At 35.6% G+C, this 27504-nt stretch overlaps 1 protein-coding gene across 4 annotated transcripts in view; it reads right to left on the bottom strand.

Moving 5' to 3' along the window:
* The window catches only part of PRSS12 (serine protease 12), a 73269-nt gene that overhangs the window by 29053 nt on the left and 16712 nt on the right, over positions 1-27504 (bottom strand). For all 4 annotated transcript variants that reach the window (XM_024246486.3, XM_003776519.5, XM_024246487.3 and 1 more), the window contains exons 3-7: positions 26627-26805; positions 22869-23019; positions 9538-9716; positions 7341-7482; positions 4357-4553 (exon numbers count right to left, since the gene is read on the bottom strand). In XM_024246486.3, coding sequence (XP_024102254.2) covers positions 4357-4553; positions 7341-7482; positions 9538-9716; positions 22869-23019; positions 26627-26805 — 848 coding nt within the window. The remainder of the gene's footprint in view (positions 1-4356; positions 4554-7340; positions 7483-9537; positions 9717-22868; positions 23020-26626; positions 26806-27504) is intronic.

The raw sequence follows: 27504 nt of genomic DNA on the forward strand, positions 1-27504 counted from the left end.
ATATGCAATTGCTGTTTGTTGAATGAATGAATAGCATTATAAAACTGTGAATTATTTTATTACACCTTACTTCTAAATAGTAAAAGAACATTAACTTGAGGTTGTTTTTGCTTCATGTCTGTTCATTTACCCATGAACAGAGAGCTAGAAGTTTATATGCCGAAGACAAGATTTTTAGAAAGATATAAATAGACACAAGCTTGGCATTCATAGTTGGGTAACTTGATTCAAGTCTAATGCTGGAGGAGGCAAAAAAAAAAAGAAAAGAAAAAGAAAAAAAAAGCAGTAAATAGGGACAATTTCCATCTAAGGCTTTCCATTGATTTTAAGGGAAAGAATTAAGTCACAAAAATTACTGACTTAAAAGTTGAGAAACTGAACTCTAGCAAATTAAGATTTATCTAAGTTAATGCAAATGAAGGGATTTGTAAAGTGTCACATATCACCACACCAATAATTATGATTTTGAATCGAAACTCCTCACTGTGACTTGCATGGGTTGAATTGTGAGGTCATTAGGGTGGGCCCTAATCAAATACGCTGGTATTCCCATAAAATGGAGAAATTTAGACATGAAGAGGATGATATGAAGAGACACAGGGAAAGGACTGCCATATACAAGCTAAGGAGAGAGGCCTGGAGCATCTCTCTCTCACACAGCCCTTCCCTCACAGTTCTTTCTGAAGGAACCAACCCTACTGACATTTCATTGTGGACTCCTAGCCCCCAAAACCGTGAAACAATAAATATCTGTGTTTAAGCCACCTCTGTGGAACTTTGTTACAGCAACCCAAGCAAGCTAACACTCACACATCTGATTACCTAGTTACTAGAAGGGTCTGCAGCTTCAGGGCCAAGATTTGCTGGTAAGGATTTAGGGAATACAATAAAGCATGGTAAAATTATCAGCAGAACTAGGGAGGTAGACGTCTGCAGGTAATGGACAACATATTATTTAACATATGTTTAAACCAATATGTAAAGTTACTAAATCAACATTGGTTAACTAAAAGAAAATACTGTTAGCAAGATGGACACACTCTATTTTTATTCCTCTGACCCATTTTTTACTTCTCCATCCTTCTGTGTTGCCCCAAGAGTTGTTGGCTCCCCAGTGTCTATCCCTAATCATGTTCACTTCATGGGACCAGGCAGTATAACAGAATCACAGAGCAAAATCAAACTCAACAAATGTTTATGGCATGCCAACTCTATGTATGCACTGCTTACTATTAGCTGGATAAAAACTTGGAGTTTTAGCTATGTCATAAAACACAATATTGAAACTTCATATTTCTCATTAATATATCTGAAATTTGGGAGTTCTTTGCAAGAACAGAAAGTGAAAAAGTGATCCTCAGATACCAAAATCAAACAAATGAAATTCTTTTATTAAAGTTTTCACTTTTTATATTTTTGGATATTTGGTTGAAAATTAAGAAAACATTTGCACATGAAATTAGATCTACATGTTCCATTCTGGTACTTTTACAGGCACATTTTCATATACTCTGAAAATAAAAATGATAAAGTGTTTTTAAAGTATAACTTGCATGGCTTTGTAAAAATAATGCATACAATATTTCTGAACCTAATTTTAGCCATTCATTCTACAAAATCATTAAATTCTTAATTCTTGAAGGGAAATTGGAAGACAAAAGTCATGCCACCCATACGTTGTCACTATTAAGCTTGCATTGTTACAGAAATAATAATACATAGCATGTTTTATTTCCAAAATCTTAAATATATAAAGTTTTTGGGAAAGCTAAACAATCCTATCGGTATACAGTTATCGTTAATATATATCTCAAGCTGACTTTCAGTACTTTTCTTCAATTTTTCCTGTAACATAATACATTATTTTTATAAAATAATACTGTCTTTTAGAAAAAAGATAAATTCTAACATGCATACATACACAGTAAAAGACTAATTTTAGGCCTGGCTCAGTGGCTCACACCTGTAATCCCAGCACTTTGGGAGGCCAAGGCAGGCAGATCACCTGAGGTCAGGAGTTTGGGGCAAGCCTGGCCAACATGGCAAAACCCCATCTCTACTAAAAATACAAATATTAGCCGGGCGTGGTGGCAGGCACCTGTAATCCCAGATACTTGGGAGGCTGAGGCAGGAGAATTCCTTGAATCCGGGAGGTGGAGGCTGCAGTGAGCCGAGACTGCGCCACTGAACTCCAGCCTGGGTGACAGAGTGAGACTCTGTCTCAATTAATTAATTAATTAATTTAACTAAGCCTAATTTTATACTGTAAAATTGAGTAAGAGGCAACAACCTCACTGGGAAAGAAATCTTTGCCAGGACTTAATACTCTGAACTTTAGAATTAACGTAATATTAAAATGAGAAATCCATATTTTTACCATCCCAGAAATTTCTGCCAACTCACTTAACTGTATTTTTACTAGAATTACTTTTACTAATCTAGAATACTGCTTTTGAGCATTCCACCTACCACAGACCCAAAAGAGTGTCTATAGGGCTATAACTAATTTTGAGAAAAGTTTCCCTTGACATATAAAGTTAAGGTCCAGAAATTATCCTTCAAATAGCTGAAAACAGCAGTAGTCCAAGAGCTCATCACTGCAGTGCCAAAGAAGTAAAAAATCTCCATTGTTTCCTAAATGCTGTTATTCATATCGTTATTCCGTTATCTCCTCCTCTAAGCTTCCCTTTTAAATATATAGTAGTTTTTAATAGGTGGAAGTAATGATCTATGAATGAACAAATAGTAATACGATTCTATCCCAAAAGGATATTTGGCTCAGACATAACATTCTTCAGACAAATGACTTTAGTTAATAGACACATTACTGAGATTAGAACCCAAGAGATTCATAATAATGATCATATGTTTTGTTAATAATTATCACCGTCAGGTTTTTCAATTTTTTGAAAACACATCTAGAGTCCTAGAATTAAAAAGATTTTCAAGGGAACAGAAAAGATTAGTTATTCCAACCATATGATGTATTTAACAACACATGCCTACAGAGAACTCAGCTCACATAGTATTTCATCACTGGGAGCTCACAGAGCATATCTGCGTAGATCATCCCATGATTCCAATACCTGCTATCTGGGGCTGAGAGAATCCATTTCCAGCAAACAAGTTCTATCTCCCTCAACCACATGTAATCATCCACCACATAATCCTGGGAGGATCACAAATCTTTCACAAGAAGAAGGGGCAAGGGAAAAGGAGAACAAAATGAAAAGAAAGAAAAATGGAAATATGGCCTGCAAGAGATGGAATAAAAACATGTATTTCAACTTGGTATAATGCTAGATTAATGCAGTGTCACTAAGCTCTCACAGTGTAGAGTACAATGAGGAATCAGCCACAGACTCTGACAAATTTAAAGTATGTAATATGGTTAATACTCTGAGATTCAAAAAGTTGTTACTTTATAACATGAAGATTTCAGCTTCACAGTCTCCAAACAGGAGAATACAAAGAAGTTGATTCAATCCAAGGTTAAAAGTAAAGACCACCTAAGGCTATTTTAACATCTATTCACACACACACACACACACACACAGATATATATAATAAAGCTATGATAGCATACAACAAAGTATTTTGAATATTTCCCTCTGTATTTTTCATTCATATATATTCTGCCCTCCTCACCAGACATTAAGAAATTTATCAAGAATGTTTAACTGCTATCTACTCTCAAGAGGATCTTTATCTATAATTATTTCAATACAGTTAGAGGAGCTAGTTACCTTTTACCCAACAAGTCTAAAAAAGTGTAAATGAAGAGTAACAGAGGTCCCTGATGGGTTTCTAAAATAACAAGTTACACTAGAAAGATGGGTGAGCTATTAACTTTAATTAATCCACTTAGAAGACCACTGAGAAACTTAAAAGAGCAATGGATGGTTGGTGACCAACGAATGACAAGGCTTCAGGACTAGAGAAGAAATGAACCATGAGGCAGGGAGAGGAAAATATTCTTATTTTAAATCCTGTCCCAAATAGCTCACTAGAATTCAAGGTAAATGAAAATCAGAATAAGTGACCAAGGAGTAAGAGGAATAGGTACTGCAGCTTCCTTATTCCATTTTGCAGATACAGATGATTGTAAACATTGTTAGTGAGGAACTTAATTTTCTAAGTAAAGAAAAACAATTTAAGGGTAGAAATTTCATAATGTTGGTGCAGAGACTCAAAAGATTATTTTTCTCTGCATAAAAATTACTGAAAATTAGACAGTTATGGGAAATAGACCCCAAAAAAAGGCAAAGATGAGAAACACTTCATATTCAAGGCCAGTGGTTAGAGGTGCAATGGCTACTGAAAGATGGAAACTTGAGAGCTGCAGCCAGTCCTCACCCAGAGAGAGCCTGTGTCCCTCGCCGCCAGGGTAGCAGGCAATGCTAACATCTTCGCGGTGGCTGCAGTCATGCCTTCCCCACTGTCGCCTGGAACACTGAAGAAATCTGGTTTCCTTTCCTGCGCAGCTGACGTCATCCAACCATATGGGCCCTGTGCTTTCTTCAAAATGGTTGGCAGATGCTTGTTTACCAAATCTGTGACAATTGAATAAACACTGTGTATAGAACTTCTGTCTCTTGGTTCAGGGAACCACAAAGCATTTAACACAAGCAACTTAGTTCTGTGACATGACTTCAGAGGGTAAGTATCTGTTCTTTCTCCTACCTTGAGGACGCAGTTTAGAGCTATGTTCACCCATCACATGTTTTAATCACCTTAAAAATGTTTGATTATTTCAACAAATAACAAACGAAAAATTAATACTTTTTCCCATTCATTCTTGTGTTTTGTCTACAAAACCAATCAGAGAGAATGCAAAGAGATCAATCTCAAATTCCTGACCATAGAAATTGTGACCAGAAAGTGAGAACATTTGTCTCATTTTGCTTCTGATGCTCCCTCTGAACTCATTTGATTTCAGCAGCTTCTCTTTGGTTTTCTCTCTTTCGAAATAAAAAGTGTGGATTAGTTCAGTGATTGCTCAAGCACTATACCTAATCCATGATTAAATTTAGATTTCAGCCCATCAAAACCAGAATTATAATATTCTTAGCTTTTCATAAGGTATACAAATTCAACTTTAAAATTTTTATCAATTATATTTGTGTTCCAATTGAGTGTATTTGTAACACTGCACTACAGAAACAAAACCTAAATGTATAATAAATATATATGCTGCAGAAAGAGATCTGAAAAATTTTTTAATTAGAAATTAAGTCAATCTGCACCTTCTTTCATCCTCCCAATTTTATTTCCTTTTGTTCCATAAAATCCAAACCTCCAGAAATCACGGAGCTTAAAAATCTTTAAGAAGTCTTTTAGTTCTAACAGTCTATAAGATTCAACTCTTACTCATAATAATAATTCCCTACTTGATGTTTTTATTATTTCTGTACTAAGAATATGAAGAGATCTTTCTATCTGACATGAATTTTCTTCATTTTTTATGCAAGTATTTATTAAATTTATTTGACAAAATGAATATTTTAATAAATTAAAACAATGAAAATTTTAATCATTCTATGGCTTTTCTTCCTTCTATTTTGCTGACTAATCAAGCCTTGGCTAGAAAAGTAATAAGCCTAAATCACATATTGCTCACTTTTAACTTATAGACCATTTTTTCACGAAATACATTAGATTATCATCTGTCCATAGCAACTACATAACAGATAACAGGAAGTCATTTTACTTTGGAATTGCATTTGTACAAAGAAACCCAAAGTTTACTTTTTCTCATTACAAAAGAATATTCTTTTTCAAAAATTCCTTTTTAAACTAGAAGCAAATGTAGCACATGCTTTGACTACCTTCTAACACAATCATTTAAAGTTTTTTACACACATTATTGAGAACATTTTTTAAACTAATAAATGTGAATACTCTGTGCATAGATTTGTGAAACAAAATAAAATATGAAGAAAAAAATCAGTGTTGTTTTCATTAATAAGAAAAAAATATGAAAAATAGAAATAACAGGATTTATGAATCTCTCTAAATGTGAAAATAAATAGAAATGACATGATTTTATGAATCTCTCTAAATCTGTGAAAACAGAGTATAGTTGGCAGTCTAACAGAGATTTACTTAAATATAAAGTGATATTTATTAAGTAATTCTTATCAATTGTCAGTATATTGTATTTATTTGGCTGTCATATCATACCCTTTTACACAAAAATTACAGTAACTTCTCTGCCCAAGACAAGACAAAATAGGGGGAAATTATATGAATATTATATTTTCATGATAGCATTACCTATCATAGGAAAAATTATGCTGACCTAATATTAAGTAAATTACAGTATGAAAATTCTATGGATATTGTTATCATTAAAAATTGTGAGTATGTAGCAATATAAGGTTAAAAATGTGGATAAAAATTACATGTCCATTACTAGAGCTGATATGAAGTTATGTACCCAAATTATAATGATAGCATAAGGATAAAAAAGTATGGAGTTTTTTATTTTCATCATTTTCCAATGGTTTTACATTACTTTTATAATTTTTAAAATATATGTTTAACATGGCTTTGCCTAGCTTGAATGAAGGTATGTTTTTAAAGTGTAGTGAATATCTGCAATCAGCTCTAATCAAGCTAAAATGAAATATTTTTGCCAGGTTTTTTAAGCATAAGACGATTACTTCAAGCATGACAGAGAAATATGGAAAACAAGAAAGAATGGGCATTCATAGCTTTCATTCAAATATTTAACTCAAAAGCATCATTTGCAGTTACTTCGACCAACTTAAGTCTTTACTCTGGAATGCATTATGTGTGTGACATAAAATATATGTCCCAAAGTGTGATACTCAGCTTTCAAGAGAGTGAGGTCAAAAGCAAGTTCTAAAGGTCATCTCCTAACAAGAGGGCTGTTTTTCTCAAATAAAAGTGATAATTATTATCACATTCTGAGAAAGGGAATAATGTAATACCAAAGCATTTGACACTAGACTTCTCTGCAATTTTAGACAATGATGTCAAAACTAAAAACATCCAATAGTAATGACGTGTCAGAATAAAAATGAGCATTCAAAGTCTTACTTGAATAGACACAAGGGGACTTAGAGGTCACCCCTGGCTTCAACTAATTATTCAAGAAGAGGGGTCATGGCAGGAAAGGTAAATGAAATAAACAGCAAGAGGTGGTTATTCATCATCCTAGAAAATGTCATTATTTTTCATTGTTGTACTTCCATACACAGGTAGGAGAGAACAGGTATTTTTATTATTATAAAAATTACAAGTAGGGATTAACATAATAAGACTTTTAACAATATAATCTGGCATTTAACTGCCTTTATATTAATGAACCTTACTTAAATCCCAACTGTCGACAAACCACGTATGTATTCAGCTCAGTCCAGCCATCATCACAGACAGTTCCCCATTGGCCTCTGTAATATACCTCCAAGCGACCCTCATGGCTGCCTTTCCCACCTGCAAGTCTGATGACCCCATCTGTGTTAAGGAGGAGACACAGAGACTAAGCAAATCAACTTTCAAAAAAAGGCAAAACAACATTTGTATTTCACAAGAAATATCAACATATTCAGGCCTCACTCTAGGCCTTTTGCTAAACTTATATTACATCTGTGCTAAATGACCCTCTAGGTTATCATGCTGTTTCTGAAGTTTGACATAACACATTTCTGTCCTAATAAAATATTCTTTCCAGCTGGGTGCGGTGGCTCGCTCCTGTAATCTCAGCATTTCGGGAGGCTGAGGCAGGTGGATCACCTGAGGTCAGGAGTTCGAGATCAGCCTGGCCAACATGACGAAACCCTGTCTCTACTAAAAATACAAAAATTAGCTGAGCGTGGTGGTGCGTGCCTATAATCCCAGCTACTTGGGAGGCTGAGGCAGGAAAATCGCTTGAGCCCAGGAGGCGAGGTTATAGTGAGCTGAAATCGCACCACTGCCCTCCAGTCTGGGCAACAAAGCGAGAATCCGTCTCACGGAAAAAAAAAAACAAAAACATATATATATATATATATATTCTTTCCTTTTTATTGGTACTCCTATTCTCTATGTAGAAAAATATATCCTGATATAATTCCAAAGTATCTATTTAGATTTCTCTAGATTAACATTTGGGAAATTTCATATAACTTTAGTCTCAAGTCAGAGCAATACATGTCATTTGAATTTAAAAAGAAAATATAGTAACTTGGAAATAGCTCAGAATTTTAACTGCAAATGAAAAAAATACTGAAATAGGATGACAGAAAAAACTATTCTGGATAAAAGACAGTCTGTCATGTCAATGCATATATTCTTTGTTAGGCATTCATGAATTATAAAAACTGGAAGATATGTCTCGCCTTTGTTCTTTTATTCATAATACAGATCTGAATTTGAATCTTATTAACTCAATAATAATTAATTTGCCTATAATTCTATAAAGAGCTTCTAAGCAGATAAATAGTATAATAAATTTAATTCCCAAAAAAGTAGATTTAAAAGCCATTTTCAACCAAAATAACCCAAAAACTCTCAATGAAACATATAAATAATCTTGGGTAAGGGTCATACTTTTCATGAATCTCAGGGATCTTTTAAAGTAAAGGTCTCTGAGCAACAAACCTTTTATTAATATAATACTTTACTGTCTGCAAAGCATTATGACATGTATTATCTCATCTGAGCATCACGCGATGTTACAAGACTATCCTCATTTGAAGGAGGGAAAAATGGCAGTTCAAGAAAATGAAGTGCTCTGGCTAAAAATCTGGTGTAAATACATTTCTATGGTGTATTAATGTGTTAATCTGCTAATAAAAACAACTGCATGTATAGAAGTATGTGAAGAGAAAGATATAAATCTGGTATTTCATAGATTCTAACAAGTTATTGATTTCCACTAAAGAAATATGTAAACAAAACATTTTTTTCTTCAAGTTCTTTTTACTAAATGGTTTCTGATGAGTCAATTTCTCTTGCCTTTTCCATTTCCTTCTTCTTCTCCCTAAACATGTAAGTACATACACGCACACCAGTTTGTACTCACATATGCCCTTCTTACAACACATGACACATTTTGACAGGCATGCTGTCATTTGGAATAGTCTGGAAATTGTGCATAGCAAAGTTAACTTGGTTTCTTTCACAGTGTGCTTTAATCAACAATTGCATCAATACCAGCTCTAAACACATTCTGAGTCAAGAAACGTTAATAGATGAATGCACTAAAGATGGAATTATTACACCTAATATCTGGAATGTATCACTGCACACTGATTTTGACTATTGGGTACTATATACTGCAACAAAGTCCTATTTTCTGATCTAGCTTTACAAGACTATAAAGCCTTAAATTGAAAAATTCAGGAATAACTATGAATAAAAAGATGGTATTTTAATATATGGTTTGCATTCTTTTTGTTTGTTTTATTTGGTGTATTTATTTGTATGCTCATTTGGTAATGTTGTTGAAATTAAGGAGAAGGGAAGCTGTGGCAGGCCCACATGGTACTGGGGGCAAGAACTGGTATACTAATGGAGTGAAATCCTTACCTGTTAAAGGGGTACAGGACACTCCAGCATCTTCTTTATGGCCACAGTTATGCTCTCCCCAGGAGCTCTTTGGACATTGCTCAATTGAAAGCTCATTCCCAGTGCAGCGTACTTCATCCAACATAACTGGGCCAGACCCTTCCCCAAAATATGCCTGATGCCATGCTTTGGCAATGCCACTGAACAAATAAAAGAATATAAGGATTCTGGATTAGACACCAAAGATTGGTCTTTTATTTTTTTTGTCCCTAGTAAAAGTATTATTATTAATCCCCACTTATTAATTCACTTCATAGGTCATGCATGACTTTCTGTATTTCTTTGTTGTGTATTTGTTTGTTGTCCTTTATATTTTCAGCCATTACACGTTTCAAAGCTAGGTACTCCCCAATATTTAACCTCCTTTTCTTCATTAGTAATGGAACCTCAGATTTTTAGAAGGACAATGGCTATCCAAAATTAAGATCACATTTTGGCCTCCCCTCCTTCTTGATGACTAAGTTTGTTTGTTTGTGGTAAAATAAACATAACATAAAGTTTACCATTTAAAACATTTTTCATTTATAGTGCATTAAGCACCTTCACATTATTGTACAATATCACCACCATCCATCTCCAGAACTTTTTCACCATCCCCAAATAAAATTGTGCTATTTTAAATGCCTAAGTTTTGTTTTTGTTTTTGTTATGTTTGAGTCATAGTCTCACTCTGTCGCCCAGGCTGGAGTGCTGTGGCATGACCATAGCTTACTGCAACCTTTAACTCCTAGGCTTGAGCAATCCTCTCACCATAGACTTTTGAGTTGCTAGGAATACAGGTATATGCCACCACACCTGGCTAATTTTCTTTTTCTTTTTTATTTTGAAGTGGTGGGGTTTCAGTATGTTACCCAGGCTGGTCTTGAAATCCTGGCCTCAAGCAACCTTCCCGCTTCAGCCTCCAAAAGTGCTGGGATTCCAGGTGTGAACCACCGCACCCAGCCATAAGTTCTGACCAGTGATATTTAGGTGGAAGTACCATGTATTACTTGTAGGAAGTATCTTTGTTCCACTTCCTTCTCCTAACTGCAAGGATGGCTGGAGCCTAATAAGTTATCTTGGGCCGTAGGGTCCCATTCTAAGGATGACAGAAGTGCAAACAAGAGAGATTCGGGGCCCTAATAATTGCAGAACCACCAAACTACTCTTGAGCTGGCTACCTCTAGTCTCTTTTCCTAAACATAAAATACACTCGACTCTAAACTTGTTTAAACTGCTGTTATTTTCAGTTCTTTGTTACTCACAGCCAAATCTATTTCTTTTTTGATGTTGTTGTTATTTTGAGACAGGGTCTCACTCTGTTGCCCTGGCTGGAGTGCAGTGGTGTGATCATGGCTTAAGGCAGCCTTGACCTCCTGAGCTCCAGTGATCCTCCCACCTCAGCCTCCTCAGTATCTGGGACTACAAGCGCATACCACCGTGCCAGTGAATGTTTTATTTTTTGTGGAGATGGAGTCTCACTATGTTGCCCAGCCTGGTCTTGAACTCCTGCACTCAAGCAATCTTCCCACCTCAACCTCCCAAAAGTGCTGGGATTACAAGTATGAGCCACCATGCCTGACAGCCAAGTCTATTTCTAACAAAAATATCTCTTTACTGAAGTTTATTTGTAGTTAATTTACTTCTCCCACAATTCAAAGCAATAGCATATTCTTAGTACCCCAGATTTAAGTGAACATCACAAACCTGTCAAAGTGATTAATAATTTCAGATATTGCATTTTCAGTCCCTTTTAGGCTTTTAATTTTTAGACTATAGCATTTATACTTTTAGTTTGTTTTTCAATGATACTGCATCTATTCCCCCATTATTTTAGCTGCTCTTTTCTTATAACATTATAACTTGAGAATTTACAACAAAAATATATTGAAGAAAAAAAGTGTGCTAAATGGCTGTAATACCCCAGTAATGGTAAAGTCTTAGACATCAATTTTGTGGCTAAAAAGGAGCCTGATTGACTATTTCTACTAGAAAACATGGAAGTTTCTTTTAAAAGAACACATCTAAGAAAACAAAAATATCTAAAAGTTAACACCTATTTTAATATCATTAGAGGGCCAGACGCAGTGGCTCATGCCTGTAATCCCAGCACTTTGGGAAGCCAAGGTGGGTGGACTACTTGAGCTCAGGAGTTGGAGACCAATCTGGGCAACAGGGCAAAACCCCATCTGTACAAAAACATACAAAAATTAGCCAGGTGTGGTGGCACACACCTGTGGTCCCAGCTACTCAGGAGGCCAAGGTGGGAGGATTGCTGGAACCCAGGAAGTCAAGGCTGCAACGACCCGTGATCATGCCACTGCACTCCAGCCTGGGTAACACAGAGAGATCCTGACTCAAAATAATAATAATAATAACAAGAATATCATTAGAGCAAATGCTTAGGGAATGCTCCGTCATCACCTGACTCACTTTGAGTTTAGAATTCAAAGAGTGTGCCAAGAGGAAGGATAAAAGAATATTATAGGAGGTATACAGGAAGCTGAGGAAAAGAAGATGGCTTAAGCAAAATATTTTTATGGAGTTAACATTTTAAAATTTAGAATCCTGGCACTTGAATCACTATCTGATATTTCTAACACAGTGGACTCTGAGCAATCTGCCCCAACAAAAATTAAAGACTAATATCTAGAACTAATAGGACAAATGTAAGGAAAACATTTGGAATTCTAACACAAACAATATTGGAGTCCTAACACAAAGGAATCCTAACACAAATGATATTGTCAAAATGACAATTTTGTGAGTGAATTTGTTTGTTTTGCTAAGGGAAATGTAATGACAAAACAGAAAGTCATGTCTACTCTGGAAAGAGTCAATAAATGCTCAATTAATAGAATTGTTCTAAATAAAGTTTTCAGTTGTTTCAAAGTATGTCTACATGCCTAGAGAAGAGTGCACTAATCATGAATAAATATTCGTATATTACTGACCATGTCAAAAAGCTTACTTTTTCCAAGCTCAATCTTTGAAGTGGAGAAGTATATGTGGACACAGACTCTGAGCTTCCAATCTGGGCTCTACCTTCAACAAGCTGGGCTACCTTGGGGAAGTTACTAAAACCTTCCAGGCTTAGGATGCAAAGCTGAACACAGGGATGATAACGGCTAACTTGCAGGTTGTAGGAATTAAACTGATGCAAAGTAGGAGCTCAATAAATGCTGGTTCCCTTCCCTCTTCTGGCACTGTTAAGGAATCCCCACGTACCCCCGACAGTTGATAAATATTTTTCACTGCTAAGCAATTTATCTAAAGACCATTTGGTACTTAGTTTAAACAAACACCATGGTTGTTACTTTCCTTCATCCCCAAAAAGTAAAGTTGGGGGAATGGTAAGGAAGGGAGAATCAATCAATATCTTAACATTTCCTGGTTTTAATGTTGTTTTATTTATTTATTTATTTTAAAGTAAATTTCAAAGAAATATTTATGGAAGTAATTTATGGCCTATAAGAGACTGAACGAATACCTGTATGTGTTATTTTTTATTATAGATTATAAGGTTACGGCCCAGAAGACTATTAAGTAAGCTCTGACTTGCATCACTAAACTTCAGATTTTCCTGTGGTAGAGATATATCTAATCAGAGGCAAACATTTTCAAATATTTGAATGCACATAAAGTATTTTATTTAAAAAGGTTGTTGTGCCAAAATAAAACGTTTTGTGCAATGAAAGCACTGATGTTCCTAGAAAAATATGTTTTAAACCAAAATGATCTTGCAATAGTAGTGTACAAGGCTATGAAAAAACTTCAACTGTTTTAAAGATTACTTACAGTAGAAAAAATATCCTCTCCCAGAGAAAATATGTTCATAAAACACTTACTATAGGCTGGGCGCCGTGGCTCACAGCTGTAATCCCCGCACTTTGGGAGGCTGAGGCGGGTGGATCACCTGAAGTCAGGAATTTGAGACCAGGCTGGTCAATGTAATGAAACCCTATCTCTACTAAAAATACAAAAATTGGCTAGGCATGGTGGCGTCTGTAATGCCTGCTACTTGGGAGGCTGTGGCAGGAGAATCACTCAAACCTTGGAGGTGGAAGTTGCAGTGAGCCAAGATTGCACCACTGCACTCCAGCCTGCCTGGGTGACACAGCGAGACTCCCTCTTAAAAAAAAAAAAAAAGAAAAAATACAATAAATTAAACAAGGGAACAATTTAACACTCACAGAAAATAAAATTCAAAAGTCATGTAAAAGCTGTAATTCCCACCGTTTGGGGATGGAGGGTGAGTTACTGAAATGTATTATTTGTAATATGTTTATGAATATACTAATATTGGTTGAAAGAAGAAAACTGCTTGGAGTTGTGTGCGTGAGACCTGTGGTTCCTTTTTACAGGGAAGATACAGGATAGGAGAGAAGAAGCCCTACGCCCTAGAGGAGAGGTCAGCAAAATATGACCTGTGCACCAAATCCAGTATGCTATCTGTTTTTATATTGCTCATGAGCCGAGTGGTTTTTAAATTTTATAAACGCCAGGAAAAAAAATCAAAATAAGAATATAGCTTGTGATGTGAAAAATCAAGTGAGATCCAAATTTTACTGTCCAGAAACCAAGTTTTATTGGAATGATGCCACACGAATTCCTAAGTTATTGTCTATGGCTGCTTTCATGCTACAATGGCCCAGCTGGGTAGTTGCAAAGTCTATTTACTCTCCGGCCCTTTACAGAAAAAGTTTGCAGACCCCTGCTCTAGAGGAAAGAGATTAATGAAAGCAAATGTGGAAACTGACTTAGAGAACACTGAGAGTTGAACGACAAAACAGGAGGAGACAGGATCACTGACAGAGAAGCCAGATAGGAAAGCTCTAGAGAAAGGCAGATTAACAGACTTCTTGGATCTTTGCCCTGAGATAAATGCCACCAAAAAAAATCTATTAAGGAAAATTTCAATGGGTATAATTCATTGAGCCATGATTAGGTGCTAGAAGGAAACCTGAGATCAATATGGAAGAACATAAAATTTGATCCCAAACTGGTAACAAAAAGATGAAATCCAGATGGCTTAAATATAGGGAAAAAAAAGAAAAGAAAGAAAGGAGGGAGAGAGAAAGAAGCAAAAGGAAAAAGGAGGAAGAGAGGAGGAGGGAGGGAGGGAAGGAAGAAAGAAAAGAAAACTAAAAAGTTACTAGACTAAAATATAGGAACATAGTTTTTATAACCTTGGATGTAAGAGAGAATTCCTAGGAAACCCAGAAGTCAGAAAACAAAAACTAATAAAGTTAAATTTAACCACATACAAATTGAAAACTACCATACAGCAGAACACACCATAATCAGAGTCAAAATGCAAACGAATAGGCTGGAAGAAACATTTGCAATTTGCAAAAAAAACTCCTAGAAATGAATAATAGTAATAACTTGTTTTTTATATATATATATACACACACACATGCACACACATTTCAGTTACAGTTTACTTATATAAATATGTGTGTGTGTGTATATCTAGATAGATAGATAATTTTTTAAAGACAGGGTCTGGTTCTGTCACTCAGGTTGGATTCCAGTGGCACAATCTTGGGTCACTGCAAACTCTGCCTCCCAGGCTCAAGCCATCCTCCCACCTCAGCCTCCCCAGTAGCTGAGACTACAGGCACATGCCACCATGCTCGGCTAATTTTTAAATTTTTTGCAAAGATAGGGTTTCTCCATGTTGCCCAGTCTGGTCTCAAACTCCTGAACTCAAGCAACCTGCCCACCTCAGCCTCTCAACATGCTAGGATATTATCACATTTTAATAAAAGACAAAGCAATCAACTTACAAAAATAGACAATAGAGAGGATCCAATTATGCACAGAAGAAGAAATATCCATGGCCAATGACCACAGGATAAGATGCTCAAGATCACTAGTGGTAAAATTAAACAATAATGCATGCTTACCTATCACATTTTTGGAGATTTAAAATATTAATATCACTTTCATACAATTTTTAGGCAAAAAGACAACCAACTGAAGGCTTTTTAATTCCCTAGAAAAAGTAACAAACAAACCCTAAAGTCACGCTTTGGCTGAGAATACTCTGATAGGCTGAGAAAGGGGAGCTGAAGTATATTGTGTTTCAAATACATTAATTATTACATGACACACATTCAAGGAAAAAGCAAAAGTTCTGGTTAATTGCCTTTGAACTTGGCCCGTTCCTTAAAGGAGATTACAAGATAAGACAGTAGAAGCCCCAAACATTGACTCTGGGGATGCTATGTATTTTTAAATCCTCTCTGAAAACACCACTTGGTGCAAAGGACATGGTTTCATTCTCTTGTTTTGTTTTGTTTTTGCTTTTGTTTTTTGAAGACAGAGTCTCTGTCGCACAGGCTGGAGTGCAGTGGCACAATCTTGGCTCACTGCAATCTCTGCCTCCCAGGTTCAAGCGATTCTCCTGCCTCAACCTCCCGAGTAGCTGGGATTACAGGCTCCCACCACCACACCCACTAATGTTTGTATTTTTCGTAGAGACAGGTTTCACCATGTTGGTCAGGCTGGTGTCAAACTCCTGACATTGTGATCCACCCACCTCAGCCTCCCAAAGGATTACAGGCGTGAGCCACCACGCCCAGCCCAGTTTCATTCTTTTTTATGGCTACATGGTATCCTATGGTATACACATGCCAATATTTCTTTATCCAATCCACCATTGATGAGCAGCAACATGGACAAAGCTGGAAGCCACAGTCCTAAGTGAATTAACACAGGAACAGAAAACCAAGTACCACATGTTCTCATTTATAAGTGGGAGCTAAATATTGAACACACATGGACATAAATGTGAGAGCAACAGACACTGCAGGCTACTGGGGGATGAGAGATGTGGGTTGAAAAACTACCTATGGGTACTACGCTCATTACATGGGTCCAATATACCCATGAAAAGCTGAAAATTAAAAAAAAAAAAAATACTACCTGGGTGTTTTATTTTCTTCTCATCCATTTCTGTATTTTTATTATTTTAACGATACAAAAATGTTTAAAACAAACTAATCAGAATAACCAGCAGAATAAACTTGAGAACAACGACAAAAAACATTAACCAGGAAACTATAATGTAACACAAAATCAGGTTTTCTGGCTAACTTTTTAGTTTATTTAAGTTAAGAAAATAGTATTTACATATTCACACATTTCTTCAGCCAGTCACTAGTATTTCCTGGTACTCAGAACTGTGCTGGCTTTCAAGAGAATACCAAAATAATTAATGACTCTGCTTTTAAAGAGTCATGAATTACAATACTGAGGAAATCAATGTAAAACTCGTGAACTGTTCAAGTAAATGTGAATTTGATAAAGCTGTGTGTTCTCTGTCCTTTATGGAAATTATTTCCATACCAGCCCCAGCAGTTCATCTGTAATAAAAGCTCTAGTGTTGCCTAGTTTTTTACCCTCTGACAATCTGTAAATTTTTGGGCAGAAATACTCTGATCTAATACCCTGAATTATCTTCTGTGTAAAAATATTTGACCTACATAACAGCAATCCCCAATAAACACTTACTGAACTGGTTCTATTTCCGATCCCTATTCAAAACATTCTTAAATATATTTAGCTAATCAAATTGTATTAATACAAAATTTTTTCTTTTGTTTCGCCCTTACATACACAGAAAAAGGCCAAATAAATGGCACCATCTGACTAACTCAATCCCCAGGCTTAGCTACTGCTTTGAGGTAGACCTAGAATAGAGTTAGGCCATTCTATTGTACAACAAAATTATTTATTAGGTTATAAAAGATTGGCTCTTTAACTGCAATTATCAGTTTGTGCCATATCCAGAGTTTGTAATCCATGGATGAAAAAACTCATTTTTAATATCCCAGATTTCTCTCTAGAAAACAATCCCCGCCATCTCCAATAATGATGTTTGATGTGTATCAAATGCTTGCTGCATGCCTGGCACTGGTCTAACAGTGCTTTTAGATATATTAACTCATTTCTTCCTCCCTGCAACCCAATGATGCTATTATACCAAATTTACTGATAAGGAAACCGAGGCTCAAAAGTTAAATAACTTGTCCAACATTACACTACTACTAAATGGTAAAGTTTGTCTGACTACAGAGCAGACCGAAACACTGAGCATTCTTGCAGCCTTCTGGAACGCTGTCACTTGATGGCTGATGGCACCTCAAATACAGTCTATCTAAAACATGGTCAGTATCATTTTCTTCTTAAATTTAACTTTCTCTCTTAACTTCCTTATTTCTTTCGGCCCTATATTTGTATTTATTCTTATTAACACCTCGCCATTTTACAAATAATGTAACATAACAGAAAAAATCCTAAATTGGGAGACATAAACCTCAAGACTCTGCCTCCCACTAACAGACTTCGGGAATACTGTGTAATCTCAGTGGGCCTAACTTCCTCAACTGTTAAACAAGTTATCTTTCCTGCTCAATAATTCCATACACCAGGCTATCTTTGTTGTAAAGTTTATACCAGGGGTGTCCAATCTTTTGGCTTCCCTGGGCCACATTGGAAGAAGAAGACTTATCTTGGGCTACACATAAAATAGACTAACACTAACAATAGCTGATGATCTAAAATAAATAAACAAATAAATAAATAAATAATGTTTTAAGAAAGTTTACAAATTTGTGTTGGGACACATTCAAAGCCGTCCTGGGCTGCATATGGCCTGCGGGCTGTGGGTTGTACAAACTTGGTTTATACAATGTTTTTTAAAATTTAATGAACAGTAAAATAAAAGAGCAAAGAAAAACAATTTTTTTTTTTTTGAAACAGGGTCTCACTCTGTCACCCATGCTGGAGTGCAGTGGTGCAACTGCAACTCACTGTAGCTTCAACCTCCTGGATTCACGATTCTCCTACCTCAGCCTTCGAGTAGCTGGGACCACCAGTGTGTGCCACCACAACCAGATAATTTTTTTTTTCTTGTAGAGATGGGGTTCTCACTATGTTGCCAAGGCTGGTCTGGAACTACTGGCTCAAGCAGTGCTCCCACTTCAGCCCCACAAAGTGTTGGGATTATAGGTGTGAGCCACCATGCCTGGCAAAAAACAATTTTTAAAGAGTAATTTATATGGGAAGAATTTGTATTCTACTAGTCAATAATATGGTTCTATATAATTTTAGAGCAAAAAAGTAAAAATGAAAGCACCCTAAAAGGAAAGAAAGTATCCACAATTTTTAAATTCCCAAGTAAATTATGGCACATCCACAAAATAAAATATGATCTCACAGTACAAAGCTATGCTTTTAGGAGTTTTTGAAAGACATGGAAAATGCTTTTAATGTTAAGCACATAAAAAGGAACTTTAATTAAAATGTCTCCAACTAAACTTCACTGGGCACATATGCGTTCTCAAGTTATCTAATTTTCTAACACCTGGCTACCTCCTTTCCCGCTGCTCATCTTTCTCCATGTTCTGGGTTAATCAAATTTAAGTATCTTAAGTATAATAATTCCTTTTGTATTTAGGAAGTTTGCCAGCTACCAAAATATACAGACACCATTAAAAGATGAAGGTCAACAATGACAGCATCTCATAAAGAAACTGTAACCACTACTCCAGAAAAGCATGATGTAGTTTCCCTGTGGGAATTCAACAAGGCAGATAAAACTGAGATGAAATTTGCTTAAGAATGAATCATAAATTGAGACAAGCAACAATTATGTGTCTGCTATCAACCCTGTGCCATTAAAAAACGATCCTCATCTGAAAGTACTTAGCCTTTAAATGAGCAAAACAAATTATAAAGAAAGAAGAGTCGTAGAGTACTGCTTTAATGCAAACTTATGAGAGAACTATAAAATCAAGTGCAAGAAAAGTAAACGAAGAATGTCAGCTCAGAGCATCAGAGTACTTATAATAAAAACAAATCTCTATAAAGCTGGATTGTTATTTGTTACAAGTGCTTGTGGAGGATTTTTGTTTGTATATTTTAATCACTTTTCCAAAGAATCCCCTCATACGAAAAGCAGCAATGAGCTAGTGTTTGAGAAAGGCGTTAATACTTTACTTAACCCATAAGTGTGTTCAACATTAATATGGCCTTCCTTGTGATTCTATCTCTACATTTTTTCTATGTAACTGACTATCCTTGTCAATATGGCCTTTGTTTAAAAACTGTTTCTATTTAAGTGAAAAAAATATTTGTCTCTCAAGAAAGAACTCTACATTACAACAACAACAACAACAACAAAAAGAACTCTACATTACAGCATGAATTTCTATTTTTATATTTTAGAAAGAGAGTCTTGCTGTCTCATCCAGGCTGGAGTACCGTGAGATCATGGCTCACAGTAGCCTCAACCTCCCGGGCTCAAGTAATTCTCCCACCTCAGCCTTCCTAGTAGTCACGACTACAGTTGTGCTCCACCACACTTGGCTAATTTTTTCTTTTTCTTTTTCTTTTTTTTGAAACGGAGTCTTGCTCTGTTGCCCAGGCTGGAGTTAACAGTGGTGCAATCTCGGCTCACTGCAACCTCTGCCTCCCGGGTTCAAGCAATTCTCCTGCCTCAGCCTCCTGAGTAGCTGGGATCCCAGGTGCCCACCACCACACCTAGCTAATTTTTGTATTTTTAGTAGAGACAGGGTTTCACCATGTTGGGCAGGCTGGTCGCAAACTCCGGACCTCGTGATCCACCCATCTCGGCCTCCCAAAGTGCTGGGATTACAGGCGTGAGCCACTGTGCCAGGCCTATTTAAAAAATTTTTTTTGTAGACACAGGATCTGGCTATACTGCCCAGGCTAGTCTTCAACCTATCCTCCTGCCTTGGCCTCCTAAAGCATGAGCCACTGCACCTGGCCACAACATGAATTTTTGGAATCACTTCAATAACTGTAATGTAACTAATATTCAGTGTGTCACTTAAATGTTCTATGGATTTTTCTAAGCAACAAAAGCTTGCCTTTACCCACAAATATATTAATAATCAAAAATGCCTTTTACCTTAAACTTAGAATAACCCATATTGTAAGTGATAAGATTAAAAATGCTATTACTATACCCTAAAAGTTCTTAATATTTTTGGCAAAGACATAGGTTTCTTAGTAACTCACATGAAAATCAATTAGCACATCACTGAACACATAACTGATAACCCACTGAATACACATATATACACATTAGAGTGTTTTAAAAATATAGAAGTTCAAGATAACAGCTAACTAAATAGAAGTTCCAGATGGAGGAATAGTGTTTGATGTTCTGTCATTACCAAATGTTGGTTACTTTGAATGTAAGCAATAAAGATGTTTAACAACATCTTTAAAATATAACAGTACCTAATTAGAGTGCCCTTGATAGCCAATGTATATGGTACTTACTATGTGTGCTAACTGCTTATAGACACAAAACCCTATAAATTAAGAAATACTTTATAGATGAGAAAACTGCAACTAAGAGATATTCTGTAGCTTTTCTCAACTCCAAAAGTGGGATTTAAATGAAGGTTTTTCAGTGTCCAGAACACATGCCCATAATCATATGCTATGCTGACTCCAACAGCAGGCACCGGGAAACTTTGAGAAAATTGCTCTTGAAATTGATACCCAATCAAAACACTTTTAAAAAATCTTGTCTCAAAAACGTACTTGTTAGTTTTTTCAAAAGAAACCAAGAGGCCATATTCCTAACCAACCCAAAGAAAATGATCATACCATAGTAGACAATGCCAGTAATCACAGCAAAACCTGTTGACACAGGATCTGCTGCGTTTGTTCCTGTCCCACATGTGAACTATAAATTAGGATTTAGGTCCCATAGTCAGTTACAGGAGAAAGTCTAACTTCACAGTAAAGGATCAGGCTGATGTCACTTAAACCAGTGCTCAATTTCAGCTTCATTTGTGGGGAAAACTAGAGCTTTTCATGATTCCTGGTGAAATGCAAGATGAGAATACATCACCTGTGATGATTTCCAGACAAAATGTTTGCTTTGATCTAATCAAGCCTTTAAACCTAAACTCTAATTTTATGAATTACAAGAACCAGAAGAGTAAACTAAATGACACCAGAAGGAAAAAAATGAGACAAATTCAGAAGATGGGACAGTCTCCAAAACAACTGGCCTGGGCTCTTCAACAAGTCAGCATTATGGAAAACCCAAACCAAACCAAAAAAACAGCAACAACAAGAAACCCAGGCCTTTCTAGAGTAAAAGAGACTTAAGGAACATAATATCCAGATTGGTCTTGGACTAAATTCTGCTTCAGACAAGCCATCTGCCAAGGACACTGTAGGGGCAACTCTGAAAATTTGAATAAGATGAAGTATTAGACAATATTAAAAATTATTACCAATAATTAGCTGTGATAATGATAATCTGGCTACGTAGAACAATGTTCTTATTTGTAAGAGATGCATGCTGAAGTGTTTATAGACAAAGTGTTAAAATGTCTATATTTTACTTTAAAATACTTCAAATATAACATAGAGTTTTGAAAAAGAGAGCCAATTATTTTAAAAAATTGCAAAAAAATTGAACTGTAAAAACTGTTCAAGGTTCAACAATCATGCTCCAGTCAAGGATTATGGTTAACTGAATACAATGAACAGGGAAGAACAGGCCTCCCATCATTGGACCCCTCAGTGCTAAATGAAATATTTTTAAATTCTGAAGTAAATGATTAACTAAATATTTTTAAAAATCTGAAGAAAATTATTAACTTTTAAAAGATCCCCCAATATAATTTTAGAGAAACTTTCAGGCTTGTTATACCAATGTTCAGAATCACTAAACAGAGGGATTAGAAGGTCTAAAATTATAATATTCCAGAATAATCCCAACTGAGGCAACCTGGAATGTTGACTTTCAAACTGCTGTTTTCATGACATAGGCTTCCTTTCCAACCCTACAGGGGAATTATTTCCTCTGTACATTAATAAATATCCTTTGTTCTAAGCACATACCTAACAAGGAAGTGCAGTTCAAAAGTTTAGACAATATTTCATGACTAGAATTTAAATTTGAGTTACAAGCTAACAACTAGTTTTTCATCATATGGGATTTGATTAAGTCACTATAGTTTACAGTGCTGGTTACTACCTGGGAGTAACGTAAAGATTACTAATGAGAAGTAGTAAAAGCTTAGATTCTTAGTGACATAAAATCAGCCTAATTCAGATACAAGCAGGTTAAACCTACAGAGTACATGTAACTGCTCTTCAGGAAGCCTACAGCCCTACTACAAAGATCAAAAGGTAACTTGTTCTATTTGTTCAAGGAAATGTGCAATTTAAACAAACAGCACCTGCCTTTGGGTATGGAAATAATAAGATTCAAAAGTTTAAGCAAAACAAGAGTAGTAAAAACAAACCTGAGGCCCAGCTGCCTACAGATCACTTCTGCATCGGCATCATCCCATTGGTCATCACAGACGGTTCCCCACTGGCCAGCATGGTAGAGCTCCACCCGGCCTTCATGCACACTGCTGCCTCCAACAAGGCGAATGATGGGGAACGTTGGGCCTGTGCAATATGAAATTAAAAATAAGCAAAACCTAGGCATTTACATTGATTGATAAGATTAAGTATATTCTATATTTTTGCCATTCTCAATAATTAAATAATATTTATAAAGCCACACCAGTGATATGGACATACATATATATATCTAATATATTATGGTAATCTTGGCCAATTAAAATATCCCAAATTGAATTATATGAATACAATAACTCTTAGGAGGAAATGTGTTTAAATTGACTTTTCCCCAACAACCTCAGAAACTAGAAAAAGCACACTCAAAGGCTGCGCGTTACTGGAAACGTGTTTGATTTTTATAGTGTTACGGTGGTGGCATTGATTTTTTTTTATTTACGGTAACTTGAGCATTACCAATATGTCATTATTAAGAATGACACTTATGTCCATAACATACTCGTTTTCAGTATAGAATTATTTATGTATTTGTAGAAATCAAGTCAAAGTTAGTATCTAATTCGTTATAACAAGTTGCTGGACATCATGGCCAGTACCTCAACAGAACAACATTGAAACTTCATTTGGGCATGAATCAGCTCATATCCGTTTTTGCTGATAAGGACTATCAAATGTGACTACCTTCTCATAATCTACAGCCCTGATCTAGCCCTTGTCAGACTGTGAACTTCTCTGTCTCTTCTCTGCCCTGGATAAGACAGCACACTGAGGGACTTCCTATTACATTGCCTAATTTTGTCTTCCTGAGAGTATTTATCTAAAATTGTCACTGATTTACTGTTTACATGTCAGTTGTCTCGCTCCTCTTGGCTAGAATGAGGACAGAAATACTGTGTTCCTTTACACCTATGTATTTCAGGTACCTAGTATATACAGGCATATAATAATTATTTATTGACTGCCTCAACTGACAAGCAATGCTAAATAAACCTAGAAAAGATACCCCAAACAAGAAAAAATAATTGGCAACATCCATTCATTAATTTCTGATTAACAAACAGATACCAGACATATGCCTTGTACAAAGTGTTATGATCAGTGCTGCAGGGCATTTGAAGGGACACTAGACAGAACCTGCCCTCAGGAAGTTTACTGCCTAAAGGCATCGATAAAAGGAGTACAGACAAGAGATTATCAAAAACCCTAAGGTGGTTCAGAAGCAAAGGACCTTACTCATGGTTGGGGGTACTTAGGGAATCACTTGTGAAAAAGCTGTTTTTTTAAGAGGGCCAAGATAGATGGGATTTGGAAGTCAGAGATGAGGGAAGCGTGTTCAGGCCACTTGAACATTATGAACAAAAGAAAGAAGCACAAAGCTGAATGAGTCTGGCAAAGAATAAGGCAGTCTAATTTTACTAGAATAAAGGATGTAATATGGTAAAAATTAACAGGTTGGTCCTCTATTATGAAGTCTAGTTGTACTTTTTGCCAAATACTAATCATTTATCTGTATGAAATATGTATCTAATTTTCCACAGTGTAGCAGTCAGTAAACAGCATTTGGATATTCACACTTAAATTCAAATACCATATTTGAGTTTTGTACATGTTCTGCCAAAGCAAGCACTCATATTTGAGTTTTGTAGCAGAAATTTAGATTAGTGACTATCTGCATATACTGTTTACTTGTATAAGTTAACTAGCACTTAAAATTTGTTAATGGATAAAGACAGGTTTAATATATATGGCTGAATGATGGTAATAAAATTCTCACAAATTATGATGTTTATTTTTCCTTTAAAAAGCTTACAAAATACAGAAAAAAATACAGAAAAACATGTATACATTTCTTAATATATTTTTCCCCACCTGTTAAGCTTGGAGAAAACAGAAAAACAAAAATTTTTAAGAGAAAACTGAAAACCATCCAGGACCTAGACTGTTTATGGCATACCACCTTTCACTTTTCTATGTTGTGTTTTATTTTAAAATGTGGTTTCTTTTTCTTTTTTGGATGACTGTTAAAATATAAAAAATACAGAAAAGCACAAGGACAAGATTTAGTTAACAGCCCCATCCTTCCAACAAACACAAAAATCATTTGAAAGAAAATTCAGTAAATCAATGGACTCATATTTAGCTTATAGATAATTAAACTCCCCACGTTTTCATTTAGATTGCTGCTATTTTCTGTATCCAAGTTGTATGCAATCTTCTACTTTGTAAATGTTTAAAAAGCTACAAGTACAGAATGACAAGACACTAAGTGTAATTCCCAAATTTAAGGGAAGTATACTAAAGATCTATCACTATCCCTTAAGGTGAACTCAATGTTCGCTGACTTCAGCTATACAACTCCACATTCTCATTTAATATACCATGAGAGAATCTTTTTAAATTCTCACTTCTAATTTATCATAACTTTCTATATTTTATATATGTTTATAGATGACCATAAAATTATCTTTGCAACCAGAATATAAACAGATGAATAGATTATAGAAGGTGGAAGGAGTAAAAAATGTAGATAGATATCCTGAAAAAAATTATAAGTATTTTTAAAATTTTTTACTTTACTACTTGAAAAACATTTTATCAATCAGGTTGAGCATAGAGTAAAACCAATAATCTACAAAGAGCAATAAATTATTGGGCCCAGTTCACATCATCCTTGAAGCAGCATTGGATTTAGCAAAAGTAGCATTACCCAAAGGTAGAGAACCAAAAGAAGGAAAGGGAAAACTTACAAGACATCAAGGTTTAACATATGCCTCTCCCAGTCAAAAAAAAAGGATTACAACTCTCAGAGCATACACCTGGACTATATCCCTCCATTGGCTCTTCCAGCCAATCCAGAGGAACTACTCCAAACTGGGTCTCTCTCTGTTTTGTGGTAGGAGCTTCCTTATTCCTCCCCCTGATACTTGTACTCAAACAAAAACCACTGCCCTGGGCTGACTGCTACCATTCCAAGTTCTGGGATATCTGGTCATGCCGCTATCACCAAGGAAAGTGCAAAAAGGGATACCGTGAGAGTATGGTGGCTTCAGGTTGTGATCATTCATTAAAATACACCATGGTACCCAGAAAACTCTTTCACCATCTTAAAGGCAGTTGTTCCTTCCTCTACTTCCATGAATATAAACATATCTGTACACGGAACCCATACTGATAATTACCACATACCTACTCTATGGAGTTTGGAAGAAGCCCTCATTCAAGCCAACAATCCATTTTTAGGGAAGGTGCTCTCTCCAGCCCCAAGAACACTGATGCCATAATTATATTGCATTACACAAAGTGAAAATATTTTGTTGTATTTGCTGTATTCTATATTTGCTTTCATGATTATTTTCCAGCTTGATTCCATCATAATTTTCCACGACTAAAATATGTGTTTCATATACAATATATTATACAGTATATATATATTACATATAGAGTATACAATATTTATTTGAGCAAATTATATAAAATAGAAAATATGTTAAAAATGAGATACTACTGGAAAATCAAATGGAATTCAAATTAACCATACTCATACTGAAGACTAATTAGATGGTAAAATATTTTGACTCACACTTATTTCTGTAATTAAAGTCTTTAAGGAAATGATTTAACTAAGACACTTTCATCATCTGGAATCATGTTTAAAACATAATGAAAGTAAAACAACAGAACTTTTTTCTTTTACCATGGGAAAAGCTACACGTGACAGCAGCTGCCATCTTCTGAGGACACACCCCACCCTGCCAGATGTCTTTTTCACAAAGCAGTATATTTTCTTCATCTCCTTGGCAACGGACATTGCTCCAATAAATGGGAATAAGGCCCAGTCCAGAAAACGGGGTTTGTTTTGCTATTCCTTTTCCTCTGGAAGTACAATGAGCGACATTAGGTTTATCAAATGTAGGCAAAACTTTTTATCAAAACATTTGGATTTGAAAAAAAATGGAAGAAATCAACAAAGATGAATATGGAAGAAAAGAAGAAAGAAAGAAGAAAAACACAAAAGACTACATAAATTTCAAGGAAATCAAAACATCAGATCACAACGTGGGTTGCCTACCTATGGAATTCTTTTCATCAATCTTGAATAACTACTTTATGTGCCTTTACCATCAATGACTGATTTAGAAGAAAATGGCCAAGTACTGCAGACATAAAAAGTAAGGCTGTGTGCAAGAGGTGTGTCACGAGCTTCAGTGAGGCTTGGACTCCAGTCTGGACTCAGCTAAAAGTCATGCCAAGCTGCAAGTAACTCGAAGGCTTTGTCTCCTAATGTGTCTAAAGAAAAATCTGGATGCTTGAAGATTCTTTCTGACTCTAACATTCTAGGCTAGCATTTTCAAAATTATTATTACTACATCTAAGCACAATAATATCACAGGAGGCAATCCATTTATGATTTTTAAACCTTACACTGTATATAGTATTTGCTAGCAAGCCTTTGAAACCAATTAATAAAATAGCAACATGCATCTCTTTCCTAATACCAGGAGAGTATTTTTAAAAGAAAAAATGAAAATAATAACATACAGATGGGCTCTGCTTTTAGCTCATCTAATCCAC

Source organism: Pongo abelii, chromosome 3, assembly GCF_028885655.2.
Source record: "Pongo abelii isolate AG06213 chromosome 3, NHGRI_mPonAbe1-v2.0_pri, whole genome shotgun sequence".
Taxonomy (NCBI): Eukaryota; Metazoa; Chordata; class Mammalia; order Primates; family Hominidae; genus Pongo; species Pongo abelii.